This window comes from Planococcus citri, chromosome 5, assembly GCF_950023065.1.
Source record: "Planococcus citri chromosome 5, ihPlaCitr1.1, whole genome shotgun sequence".
NCBI lineage: Eukaryota > Metazoa > Arthropoda > Insecta > Hemiptera > Pseudococcidae > Planococcus > Planococcus citri.
The window spans coordinates 43,870,937-43,884,936 of record NC_088681.1 but is presented as its reverse complement, the minus strand read 5'-3'; the positions used below and the strand labels follow the sequence as shown (position 1 = coordinate 43,884,936).

Genomic DNA, 14,000 nt, shown 5'->3' with positions numbered 1-14,000 from the left:
TTCATGAAAAAGTTGGTAAAAATTACACTCACAACAAAAAAATAAAAATTCATTCGCTTTTGGAATCTTTTCAAATTTTGATTTTTTTGTGAGGAGTTCATTTCATCGAGTAAACGGGTTTTTTCAACTTTTTCAACAGATAAGGTACGTAAAAATATGGGTTAAATGGGTCAACTTCACCTATCAAAACTTTTTTCGTGTTTCAAATTAAAAAATCAAATTTTTTCGTAAACTTGAAATTTTTTTAAAATCAACATTGCAACATGTTACCATGGTTCAAAGTCAACTCTTGCTCCCTTCGAATTATCGCGATTTCAATGTAGTTGATTGATAGTTTAACCATTTTCCCAATGATTTCCATTAATCTTACAGATATTTTGATTTTTCAATACTTTCAATAAATTCTTCACTAGTTTTGCTGCTTTTCTGTTGAATTTTAGAAATTTTTCAATTTTGGTATTTTTTTCAAATTAGTTTCAATTTGCGATAAATAATTCTGTCGTTCTGACAATTTCCTCAGCAATTTTGAGAAATTTAATGCCTAAACGATTAGAGCAATTTTTTAACATTCAAAATATTTTAGGACCATTTATTTCCAGTTTTTTCAAATCAAATCAAATCAAATTTATTATTGTAAGGTACCGCAAGCGGCATTTACACAGTCATTTACATCGATAGAGCCTACAGAGCAACTTTACAATGATTAACAATACAATAAAATGAAATGAACGATATAAAACAAAACAAAACAAAATGAAATAATAAATAAAGTAATAAATATAAAAAATAATTCAATAGAGGGTTATAGTTTGCCCAGGAACTCATCCACACAATAACCCTATTGACAAAATTATGCATAAAAACAGGCGTGTTGGCACAACCATGCGTGAATTTGGACTTTTCTCAAAAAAAGTATGCGATTCAGCCTGCAAATGTCATGTGTAAAAGCAATGGTAAAGCATATGAGAGGCGTTTCGCGATATGGGTCCTTGTGGTGATCCGATGTTTTTTTTTTATTGGCGATTCCGACTTACTTTTTCACGAGAAATCGAATGGTGCAATCAGATTTTGCCTATCTCATCAACTTCTCGTTTAAAAATTACTTGAACATGAATACTCAAAAACTCACATTTTTGGGAAATCGAAAAACAAAGTTTTTGTTTGTTTTTAATTTTTTTTTTTTAAAAAAAGGTCGATGGAAAAATTATTTTATTGTTGTTACCTATGTAAAATTTCATGGCAAATCCGAATTTCTCGGTATTTTTTTGCGGGGTAGTCTGTAACGTTGTGTAAATCTGCCTTTTCACCACAAGGTCCCTTTTCTAAATCACGGATATCAGGCGATGATGAACGAATTTCGTCAAAATTTCCCATCCAACCTATGCGCAAGACAACACTGCACCCAAAAATCAAAAAAAAAATCGAAAAAATCGAAGCAATTCGATGTTTTCTCTCTCCTGAAAAAATCGAAATATCACCACAAGGGCCCTTATCGCAAAACCCCTCTCATATAAAATTAAATAAAAATTTAAAAAAATTAAATAGAAATTAAAAAATTTTTGCCACGGGCGGGAATTGAACCCAGGACCCCCGTATAGATTTTTCCGTGTTACCTAACTCACTCTGCCACTTCGCCGCTTGCAAAGAGTGGAGTTATTTCCGCATAAATGTTTGTGCTTTGTGAACTTATCAAATTTTTAAATTTTTCTCCCAAGTCCAAAAAGTGCAAACATTTATGGGGAAATAACTCCACTCTTTGCAAGCAGCGAAGTGGCCGAGTTGGTTAGGTAACGCGGTGTGTCAGAATATGCGAATCCCAGGTTCGATTCCCACCCAGGGCAAACAATTTTTTAATTTCTATTTCATTTTATATGCTTCAACGTTGCTTTTACGCATGATATTTGCAGGCTGGATCGCATGCTTTTTTTGAAAAAAGTCCAAATTCACGCATGCTTGTGCTATGCATAGCATGCTATCACATAATTTTTGTCAATAGGAAAAATGCCTCATTGATTAGCCATTTTTGAAGGAATTTTTTAAATAACTTAGTATTATGAACATCTCTGATTTGAGAAGGGAGACTATAAAGATTTTGACTGCCATAGTATCTATTCATTCCCTGTTGACTTTAGTCCTCATCTGATCTGCAAAGATTGAGTTTATCCCTCGGGTATTATAGTTATGGGTCAGTACTGAAGGCTGAATAATATTCTTTTTTATCATTATTGATACCTTCAGTATATATAGGGATGGTGTTGTAATAATTTTTTCATCAATGAAGGTTTGTTTACAGGATTGGGTAGGGGCTAAGTTGAACATTGTCCTAATTATTCTCTTTTGGATAAGGAATATCCTATCTAGAAGCGTTTTATTTCCTCCCCAGAATGTAAGTCCATATGACATATTAGAGTAAAACAACCCATAGTAAACTACTTTTAGTGTAGCGATTGATGCTGTTTTTTTTCAATTGATAGAGAAGGTAGTTGTAAGATGATAGTTTTTTTTGTAAGCTTATCTACATGGCTAGTCCACTTCAAGTTAGTTTCTATAGTAATGCCCAAAAATTTTGCAGTTTCCCTGAATTCTAGTAAAGAGGAATTTCTAGGATTGTCCAAAGTGTGCTGTATACCAGAGGTAAAGGGGACTATGTACTACAGTTTTCTGTAGGTTCAGGGCCATTTTATTCATTTCAAACCATGAGGTGAGATCAGTTAGTGCCTCTTTAAGGATAGAGAGTTGGTTATTTTTATCTACTTTCAGGAGAACAGTGGAATCATCTGCAAATAACGTTGATGGGTAAGAGATACAATTGGGTAGATCATTTATGTATGTTATAAAAAAGAATGGACCTAATATCGTTCCTTGGGGGACACCCTGTTTTGTTTCCAGCTCATCTGAAAAAACAACTCCATTATCATCATTAATTTCAACTATTTGTAACCTATTAGCCAAGAAAGATTCTATCCATGAGAGTGCTACTCCCCTAATGCCATACCTCTGCAGTTTTCCAATTAGGATATCATGAACTACTCGATCAAAAGCTTTAGACAAGTTGCAAAAGAGGGCCATTATCTGCTCATGATTATTGATTGAATGCAATACTTGATGAATCACATTGTAAATGGCATCCATAGTGTTCATATGTTTTCTGAAACCATATTGAGATGGATTAAAAATGTTGTTTTTTTCAAAGAATTCTAGTAGCCTAGAGTACATAAGTTTCTCAAATATTTTGGAAAATACAAGTGAAATAGAGATTGGATGGTAATTGCTAGGATTAAGGGAATCTCCACTCTTAAATATTGGTTTTACAAGTGAGATTTTCAATTCCTGAGGAAATATTCCAGTCACAATTGAATCGTTAAAGAGTTGTGCCAAAGTATGAATTTTTCTTTTTTAAAACACAGTTTCGATTACTTTTTCATTATTTTTTTCAATTTGTAATAAATGATGTAATTTTTGCTGATTTCATAGCAATTTTAAAGTATTTTATCAAATCTTTGAGCAAATTATCGAATTGGATAAAAATTTTGGTAATGCAGTACTACTTACTGGTGCCATGGAGCTTTCTTTCAATTAGGTATGTAATTTGTAAACATACGTACTTATAGCCTTTTTTTATTGCACAAATTGCCGGTTTTTCATCATGAAAATGGTTGTTCCTAGATATTATTGTACTGTGAATTTCGCTTATCTGGTTTTCCTGTAAAATACCTAATTATTTGTCGTTGAATATATTTTTTTACCATTTACCATGCCCCATGTCATATAAAATGTCTGTCGTTGGAGGAATTTTTTGACGTGCTTTACTTAATTGGTCTGTGGTAATTATTTTTCTAGTCGCTAAGTTTAGGGAAATTTGTTTCCTTTTTTTTTTTTTTTTTTTTTTTTTTTTTTTTTTTTGTTACTTTTACTCCAGATATCGCTAACCAGAAACTGATTAAAATTGCCCAAAATTGAACCCAAAACCCTATAAAACCAGGAGTGTTATTTTCCCACAACCAATGCTGAAACCAAAACTAGGAGCATTATTTTTCAAATTCAAAACCGAAACCATAACGCTGATTAATGGTTTCAGTTTTGAAATTTTTCATGTCAATTATTGAATTGCAAAATACTGATGAAATTTTTACAAAATGTGTTTGAATTTAGTGAAAACTGCTCAAAACATCGTTTTATATGTTATAGTATGGTTATAGTTCATTTTGTGATAAGTTCATCAGCCAATGATGAAGTTGTTCCCTCCTTTTGTTCTGTTTTAATTGATAGGTACCTGAAGTGTAGTGATGGGGTAAAAGAGGCGTGCAGATTATAGGTACAAAATACCTAGACGAAGCTTTGATTCAATTATGTTATATGTAGGTACCACATGTTAATAATGCATGTCCAGTTATCGTTTTATCAACAGAATTCTTATAAAATTACAAAGTGGCGTGATTATTTTAAACATATGTCATTTTTTATAATATTTCTCACGATAAATTTATGAGGTACCTTTGTTAAGTGTCCCTATATGTTTATGAATTGCGACACAGGGTATATCGATTCCAATATTTTTCGGAGTGAATAATTACATATTCCATTTCGAAGGTATTTTATGATATTTTGAAAATATGTATATTTAATTTGAAGTCGTTACTGGCTGTTTCCACTGATGACTGATGACCATTATCGAATCAGCTCGTTGCAAAACATGGAAATTCTCCGAAAGACCGAAACCACCTGCCGATCGTCCGGGACAACTTTTTTCTTGAAGAGGTAGTCCTAAGGAACATTTCTAGCCCTTGTCCTAAAAAAAAAAAAAAAAACCATGGCCCATACTCACAAAATAGAGTAAATTTCGGTTTTCCAACTCCATTTATTCAAGTTTCAGAAATCTACTGGAGGCTCCAGTAATTTTCCAAAAGTCGCTGGAGACTCCAAAACGACTTGAAATCCACCTGCTGTCGACTTCATAGCGTATTGAAACTACCTAGTTTGCAGAATGAATTTCATCTTTCCAACTCCACCATTTTGATGAAATTTTGTGGGAATTTCAAGTTTCAAAAATCTGCTGGAGGCTCCAGAACTACTATAAACGGTCTGAAACCGTTTCCAATCGATTTGGCAGGTCAAAAATAGGATAGGTATATTAAAAAGTTCCGCTTTCTAGGTCAATTTGGCGAGATTTCGATTTTTTCCCTCATTTTTGGCCTAAATTTGATTTTCAAAAATTCACCAAAAATCGAAAACGGCACTTAAGCACTTGAAATTTTGTCAGATGATAAATTTTTGCCGGCTCTTTCGATCTGCCTTTGTAAGGTTCAAAAAATTTCGTGCAAGTCCTATGTTGGAACGCAAAATCTGCGATTTCGGCTGACCAGTCAATCAAAATGGCCGCCATTTTGCGAGCAGGGCCGTGTTTTTTTTTTTTTTTTTTTTTTTTTTGAGGACAAGGGCTAGAAATTTTCCTTAGGACTCCCTCTTTAAGAAAAAAGTTGTCCCGGAGGATCGGCGAGGGGTTGCGATTGGTCTTTGTGCGGGCCCTCCGACTATGAGGCTCTGAATCAGAATTCAATAAGGTATTTTTAGCATAATTTAGGCAGAATCCAGAAATGTATACGAATATCACCACTAACTTGTGTTTACATATTCCCAAGATCTGCGGTGCCCCTTCTGGTATCAATATCTTAAAGTATATTGTGTGACGTATCGATTTAAATGGATTTTAAGATGCTAAATCCGAATTGGGTGGTATTTTTTGCCTACGGTGTCATTCAGAATCGATACTGTTCGCTTCGGGTTGGGTACTTGCATCGATATCAACCAGTGTAGGCCTATAATTATGTGGCTTGATTATTCACGCGGAAAAGATACGAAATGTTGACCATTATTTTTCTCATAAATTTACCGTTATTACCAAAGTTCTGTTCTGTGGCACTGGCAGATTGCAATTCACCAACGACGATATTTTTATACCTAACAGCGAACCGATTAAAATGACGATGGTGTTAGGATGCGACCTCGTATGTAGGTATGTTTAATGACTCGCTGGCCATTATTTTTGTTGCGGCAAAAGGAAGAGCCTTGATTTGATATACATGCTGGAGAGAGAAGTTTGATTTGCGAGGTATGAAAGAGAAAAAGATGCGGTTTGTGTAACGGCACGCTTCGAAGATACGTTGTTGCGATGATGAGTGCAAACTGCAGAGTTTATAGCGAGCATCAAGTAACCTGAACAGAGATATGGCAAGATAATTTCAACCAAATTAGGACGATTTGACGATATGATGGCGACGTTTATGTAACTTGCACGCGAGAGCACGTGTCAGTCATCGAAGACGTGTTGCCTTCTTTTACTCTTGTCAAAATTTCTGGTTTACGTTGTATGTTGGCTTTTGGTTTACAATGAGTGGATAATATGTATGTACCTTACTTACCTACCTACATTACCTGCTATCTATCGGCTTGCGAGTTGCGTGTTCCGGTGTCCACAACGACAAGTCGCATGTTTATCATTGTGATTATGACTTTTTCTTTCTGCGAAATCGTGTCGATCAATGATCAACGTGTAAATGGTAAATGCGGAGGTGGATGCATTAAAAAAAGAAAGAGGAAATAACGTTAGAAATGGTTGACCAGAAAATCTAACGCCTAGCATTTAGGTATAGACAATGTGCATACTTGGTATGCAGGTACACACACTGTACCTGTACCCTACTCGTAAAAAAAAAAAAAAAAAAAAACGGTTTCTTTTATCCTCGTGTCAAATTTTAATATTCGTGCAACTTGTTGAATACTTATCGAGAAATAATTTATCTTGTTAGATGTGACGAGCTGATTTGTAATTTTATGATTTGTTTATGTGTTAACAGCAAACATGAAGTTAACGACGACTGCGCCAATAACGATATCACGATTTCATAAACGATCTTCGAAAGGAAGTAGTTACAAGAAATTCCTCATCAATCAGAAGTCCATTAATGGTAATTGCTGTTGTATTTTTATCTTCTTTAGAATCTATCTCAATAATCGACCTTATATCTGATCTGTTTACTACGTATACATATTTTACACATTTACGTAGGCTATACAAATACCTACAGCAGTTTAGCAAACGTGACATCTAAAGAGACAATCTGCTATCTATTGAGAGACGGTTGATCTCTATTTTTGTCGTAAATTTTAAGAGTAAGTATATTTCTTAGTTGATGCGAAAGTTATGCATTCTTGGAAAGTGGAGGGGTTGAAATTTTTGGATTTTTTGCCTCATTTCAAGTGCATATACTTAGATATTAGGTATTAGCTTGGAACGTAGGTACATTTGAATCCACTTTGGCACTGTTTCCAAAATCCATTTCTGTCTTTTTTTTTTTTAAAAAAAAAAAAAGATATATGTAAGTAATAGTCCGGTGTATTACAATAAGAACAATTGCACCCCCTTCCCTCCCCTCCGCCGATCCTCCGGGATAACTTTTTTCTTAAGGAGCATTTTAAAGCAAAATTTCCAAAAAAAAAAAAGTTGATTCTACCGACAAAATAGCGGCCATTTTGATTTAGTCGCAAAACCACCGTCACATTTTTGAAATTGAATTACAGAACCGATTCAGGGGTTCGCAAAGTAGTGAAAATTGATCAGATCACCTTCGTTGTCATCTGTTTTAGACAAGGAGTACTGACCAAAAGGGGGTAGAGAAGTGGTTGTAGTATCAAATTACTCGTATTGGATCAGATGGATCACCCTTAAAATATCAATCCCCAACCGTTCCCATCCAGCAAATTTCAATTTTTCAGTGTTTCCTAAAGTTGAATTTTCTAATTTCAATTTTTTCGAGCCTATAAAAAAACACTTCAGAATTTAATATGCCTAAATATTCTACTCTCTAAATTTGAAACAGTCAAATTTCACTGCTTAGCAGTCACGACATTTTGCTTTTTTAAAAGCAATAGTTTTTGACTGCAAAACAGTAGAAAATCTACTGAATTGGTCAGTCAAAATAATTTTTACTGGCCAATTCAGTAGATTTTGCACTGCTTTACAGTAAAAAACCACTGCTTTAAAAAAAGCAAAATGTCGTGACTGCTAAGCAGTGAAATGTGACTGTTTCAAATTTAGAAAGTAAAGATGTATCTGTTTTTGTCCTAACATCGATATACCCGCCCGAACGAGGGGAGTTTGCACTGATTTTTTGGCAAATCTTCTTGAAATGTCTACGAAATTATTGAAAGTTGCTCTGTTATCCAAATTGAAATAAAATTTTGAATTGGTAGAAGAGACCTCAAGTGGCCAATCTTATACCGCACACTGAGTAGATTGCCCTTACAGACCTACACAGTAGTGGATAATTCTCGATCGATAGAAGAAAAATTGATCGATAAGACTTTGCTAATTGTAAGTTAATTTTATAGGTTACAAAGCATCTTACGAAGGATTACACCTAATAATTAGTTACAAGGGAGGTGTCCAATAAGGTGACATTCACCTATTTTCAACAATTCTTGCGCCATTGGATAGAGGACATCGAACATGAACATAGCCTAACCCCAAATTTTCAGCTGCTGAAGTTGATTTTTTGATTTTCATATAACAATTTTGAAAAATTAGCCAAAAAATATAGTCGGCGCAGGTCGCATACCTAAATCTCTCATATTATTTGGACATTTTAATACATAATTATGGTGAGGCTAACCCATGGTGAAATTTTCAGCTGCTGAAGTTCATATTTAAGCGGTCTAGGGCGATTTTTTGGATTTTTGAAGTTGCCATAATTATGAAAATCGAAAAATTGTCCTGCACGGCTGATATATCAACTTCAGCAGCTGAAAATTTCATCATGGGCTAGTCTCACCATATGTATGAAAATATCAAAATGATATGAGAGGTTTAGGTATGTTACCTGCGCCGACAATTTTTACTCAGTTTTTCAAAACTGTTATAAGAAAAATCAAAAAATCGCTCTCAAAAATCGAAATATCAACTTCAGCAGTTGAAAATTTGAGGTTAGGCTATGTTCGATGTCCTCTACCAAGTGTTGCATGAAATCGTTGAAATCGGTGAATGTTACCTTGGGGCACCTCCCTTGTTAGATAAACAAAACATAAATAAAAGCCGATAGCAATTTAAGCATTATAAGGATAAATGCATTAAATAGACTTAAATCTATGTACGTTAGGTCATATTGAGAAAGCCATATTAACGTAAGTTCGTATCAAGAAAATCAATTTTAAAATAGAAAGAACGATTATATAAATAAATGAAAATAAAAATAGAAAAAAGAAAGGATAAGTGGGAGGGTTATTATACCCTGTGCCCAGCTGGAAAAAAAAACAGTCAAACTCACCTCTTCCACTCTTTTTTTTCCTCTGCGGAATGTACAAATTTTTCATCTTCCAGTGAATCAGTGAAGAATATATTAATACAATCTTAAGGGGGGGGGGGTCAACGTATGAGAGAGCAATCACTCAAGATGTTCCTCACTGATTTCAGTTAAAGTTGGATTTTTGGGAAGAGCATGTTTCAAAACTCAAGTCTAACTACGATAGGTAACCTAAACTCATCCAATCTAATTTGAATTGATTTTTTCAATTTTGATGAATTTTCGAAAAATATTTAATTTCAAATACCTACTAATGTTTTTCATTTAAAGAGATCAAGTTTCTGTTACCATGGTCAATTTTTTGATTTTTAGTAACATTGCAATTTTTTAACAGGAATTGCAGCTTCCAATGAATTTTGAAAGTAATACCGGAAAGAAATCAAAATTTAGGTGGAGACTCCCAGTAGACTGAAAATGACGAAATATAATTTCGAGAGGTCTTTTTCAAGGCGAAGTCTTAGTTCGTCGAAAATCAATAAAATTAGTTAAGACTAAATTAATTTCACATCGCAAGAGTTGTTAATTTAGATAAAAGTGCGCATAAAATTTGGAAAGTTGTAGGTATATTGCTTTGAGAAAATAAATCGTTCACTCGAACACGCTCTTCTATATGAGAGACAACGTATTGAAAGTTACGAGAACAATGATTTTGAAACGCAACGACTGAAATTATTTTTCTAAATATCTTTTATGCGAATTTTAGCCAGTTCAGCGAGTTTGAAAATTAAATATGTACCGCGTACCTACTGTATCTTTACCTACTCCTAGAGTAGGTTTTCTCGAAAATATGAAACGTGTTCGCTCGCGTCAATCTTCACGCTATTGAAGATTTTTTTCATTTTCAAGTTAAGATACCAAGGTCATGCACCAGCAAATCGTAGTATGTGTATGATACGTTTTTTACCATTAGTAATTTAACTGGTAGAAGCAAAAAAACTGCCTAGATAATAGATAACCATCGTGTATCAATGAAGGTATGTACTTCGGAAGCAGTCTATTGTGAAAAAAAAATTAAAAGTACTTGCGTGTACGTGTATTGAAATATTATTGAAATTAAACAACAAATTGTCAACACAAGCTGCAAAGAATTGATATCTAACGCACATCTAGGCAGTCAATCGTACCTACGAAACGTTTAAAGCTGCTGTATTAGAAATTCATGATGTTTTTAAATTTTTATTCAGGTATGTTGTTAAGCTGCTAGAAATTATCATGGAATACCTACCTAAAAAAAATACGTGAAAAATTAAAAAAAAAAAAAAGGTCATTTATAGCTCGTTTTATGGATACTAAAGAGGCCCAACGTGGGCTATTTTGAGATGAGATATCACCTCACGCGATGGAAGTATTTGATTGAGATCTCATGCACATTTTCTATTCAATCAATGTTTCTCAAAAGACCTACCTTTATATTATAAAATAAAATTTTGCCTCCGTAATCTATCCGAAGTAATCCTTCGGACCTCTCGATCCGATTACCTGAGGAATAACTCTACGAGTCTCTTTAGGACTTGAAAGAGCTGAATTTTTAATATCTTCGAAAATCATCAATGCATAGTCGGTAATTTTTTTAAACAAGATGCAAAAATCTTTGAACTTTCGTTTACAAAATTTTAAATTAAAATACTTATCTCAAAAAATAAAAACCCACTCGAGAGTCGAGAGGAAGTTTAAAAATAGTAAATACTTCAAATTAAACGTTCTCAGGAATGGTGCAGAAATTTAAATGAAAAATTGATTTATTCCCGCGATTTGGATAATTTTATGTGTAGACATTTTACTAAAAATAAATTTTGACGAAATTTTCAAATTTTGAAACTACACAATAACTACTTAATTTGTGCGTAAAGCTCGCAATTACATATGTAGTATAAAGCCATAAAAACTGCGTAAAATGTGATGTGCTCGCGCGTGTATAGGCCCCTTGCCTCCCTGATGAACATCACTCCACGTGCAATTTGTTCAATGCTAACTTACTGTGATTGTGAACAATCGCGTGAGATTTCGTCGACGTGACGTGTTATTTTTCAAACGTTTTTTTATGATTTGGCTACGTCAGAACTGAACATTTTTGCACTTGAAAATCAAATAAACAATTTTTTCAACAGCAGTCTGTTGTGCACTGCGTATCGAACATATAAAATTATATGGTACCTTATTGAAACTGAAAGATTCGATTTGGAACTAGGATGAAAAAAATTGTTTAAAATTTGACCTACATTGTCAGAAAATGAGTTCTAAAAAGAGATGAAGTAGTTCTCGAAGCGAGGGAGACTTGAAGAAGTTGGAACAGCTCACCAGGTAATTGAATATTAAAAAGCACCCTCACGCAAATGACGTATCAATCAAGTTATCTCATCTTAAGATCTTGTTTGAAAATTATATCGTTGCATCAAGGTAGCTCCTCTTTTCCTTCAGGTTACGAATGTCAATAATTTGCTTTCATATGTATTGCACATGAATGCAAAAATCAAAATGGTCAGTTGGGTAGTTATCTTTCTAGAAAACCTCGTTTATGGTCATATCAAAGGATTATTTTCGGGTACTAGTGTGGAAAATATGTATTTTTTTGAGGGGCTTTAGTTTTTTGAATGAGGGGTCATTCCACGTCAATTGGACCAAGAAGTGGTGGGGGGGGGTTCGGCGATTTTTTCGAAATTTTTCCTGTGGAAAGGCCTTCCGAAGGGATGACCAATGGCGCAATTCGCAGCCCTCTAGCCCATTTTTAAAGGCAGCCAGGGGGTGTCAAAGTTTTCAGTTAACCTAAAACATCATCCATTTCAGCAGTGGATTACTCGATAACCGCGATACCTACCAAAATGAAACATTTTCCCATAGTTAGGGGTTTTGAAAGGCTTTTTGGGGATATCATAAAAATCAGTGTTGCCACTTTTTTTCGTACAAAAAATTAGCTCAAAAAGTTTCGAAACGTAGTTTTCATATCGTTCCGACTCTCAAAAATTCTGAAAAAAATATGGACAAATTTTCATGCTGAACAGCATATTAAAACATTGGGATGATAACATGTTGCAAAGTTGATTTTAAAAAATTTAAAGTTTGCTAAAAAATGTGATTTTTTGATTAAAAACATGAAAAAAAGTTTTGATAGGTGGAGTTGACCCATTTGACCGCTATTTTTACGTACCTATCTGTTGAAAAAGTTGAAAAAAACCCTTTCATTCGATGAAATGAACTCCTTACAAAAAAAATCAAAATTCGAAAAGATTCAAAAAATGAACGAATTTTTATTTTTTTGTTGTGAGTGTAATTTTTATCAACTTTTCCATGAAATACGTCAGAAAGAGGTCAACATAAGACAAGTGAATAAATTTTAAGTTTTTTTGATGTTTGAAATTGAAAATTGAATTTTTTTGAATTTTGATTTTTTTGTGAAAAGTTCATTTCATTGAGTGAAAGTGGTTTTTCAACTTTTTCAACAGATACGTAAAAATAGAGGTCAAATGGGTCAACTTCACCTATCAAAACTTTTTTTCATGTTTTAAATCAAAAAATCACATTTTTTAGCAAACTTTAAATTTTTTTAAATCAACTTTGCGACATGTTACCGTCCCAATTTTTTAATATGTTGTTCAGCATAAAAAGTTGTCCATAATATATTTTTTCAGAATTTTTGAGAGTCGGAACGATATGAAAACTACGTTTTGAAACTTTTTGAGCTAATTTTTTGTACGAAAAAAAGTGGCAACACTGATTTTTATGATATCACCAAAAAGTCTTTCAAAACCCCTAACTATGGAAAAATGTTCCATTTTGGTAGGTATCGCGGTTATCGAGCGAGTAATCCACTGTTGAAATGAATGATGTTTTAGATTCACTGAAAATTTTGACACCCCCTGGCTGCCTTTAAAAATGGGCTAGAGGGCTGCGATTTGCGCCATTGGTCATCCCTTCGGAAGGTCTTTCCACAGGACAAATTCCAAAAAATCACCGAACCCCCTATCACTTCTTGGTCTAATTGACGTGGAATGACCCTGAGTATACTTACCTACGTCGAAAAATGTGATTGGGCTGTTTCAACCTTGCAATTTTTCATTTCGGTGATCTTACTAGGATGCAAACTTGAAAAGTTCCTTCAATTTTAATTAGGTACGCTCTTATGATAACTAGGAAGGTAATTTTTTTCAATCGAAAGTTCTTGACGTGTGCTTTCTTCTGAAAATCGTTCATCGAAGCGCCGATTTTGATTTTAAGGATCCTATGTTTGGGGGAGGGGGCGCTCAAATCATCGTAGAATTTTAATTTCTCAGCAACGGCTGAATCGGTTTTGATCAAATTTGAAATTTCACAACTAGGCAACTTACCGGACATTTCGTCATCAGTATCAAGTTCCAAGAGCTCGAAGCTTCCAAGTTTATCGAGCGACAACATTTTTTTTTCGACATTTTTAAAAGTTCATTATCTAGAAAACGGCTGAATCAATTTTGATAAAATTGAAATCTCACTAGGTCTGCACGATTCCTACGAAGTACATATTAATACGACTCTCAATTTTCAATGAATCTTCATGAACGAATTGATCAATTTTTTAAAAGAACTTCGCCAACGATTCGATCAATTCTTTAATTTATGAATCAGTTCGTTCGCGAATGAGTCACTTATACGAATCAATTCATTCGTGAATGA

The 14,000-nt window shown here is 33.9% G+C and overlaps 1 protein-coding gene across 6 annotated transcripts in view; it reads left to right on the top strand.

Moving 5' to 3' along the window:
• Window positions 1–14,000, top strand: part of NFAT (NFAT nuclear factor) — a 215,861-nt gene that overhangs the window by 129,557 nt on the left and 72,304 nt on the right. For all 6 annotated transcript variants that reach the window (XM_065368758.1, XM_065368757.1, XM_065368755.1 and 3 more), the window contains exon 2: window positions 6,855–6,965. In XM_065368758.1, the coding sequence (XP_065224830.1) occupies window positions 6,860–6,965 (106 nt within the window). In that variant the 5' untranslated portion in view covers window positions 6,855–6,859. The remainder of the gene's footprint in view (window positions 1–6,854; window positions 6,966–14,000) is intronic.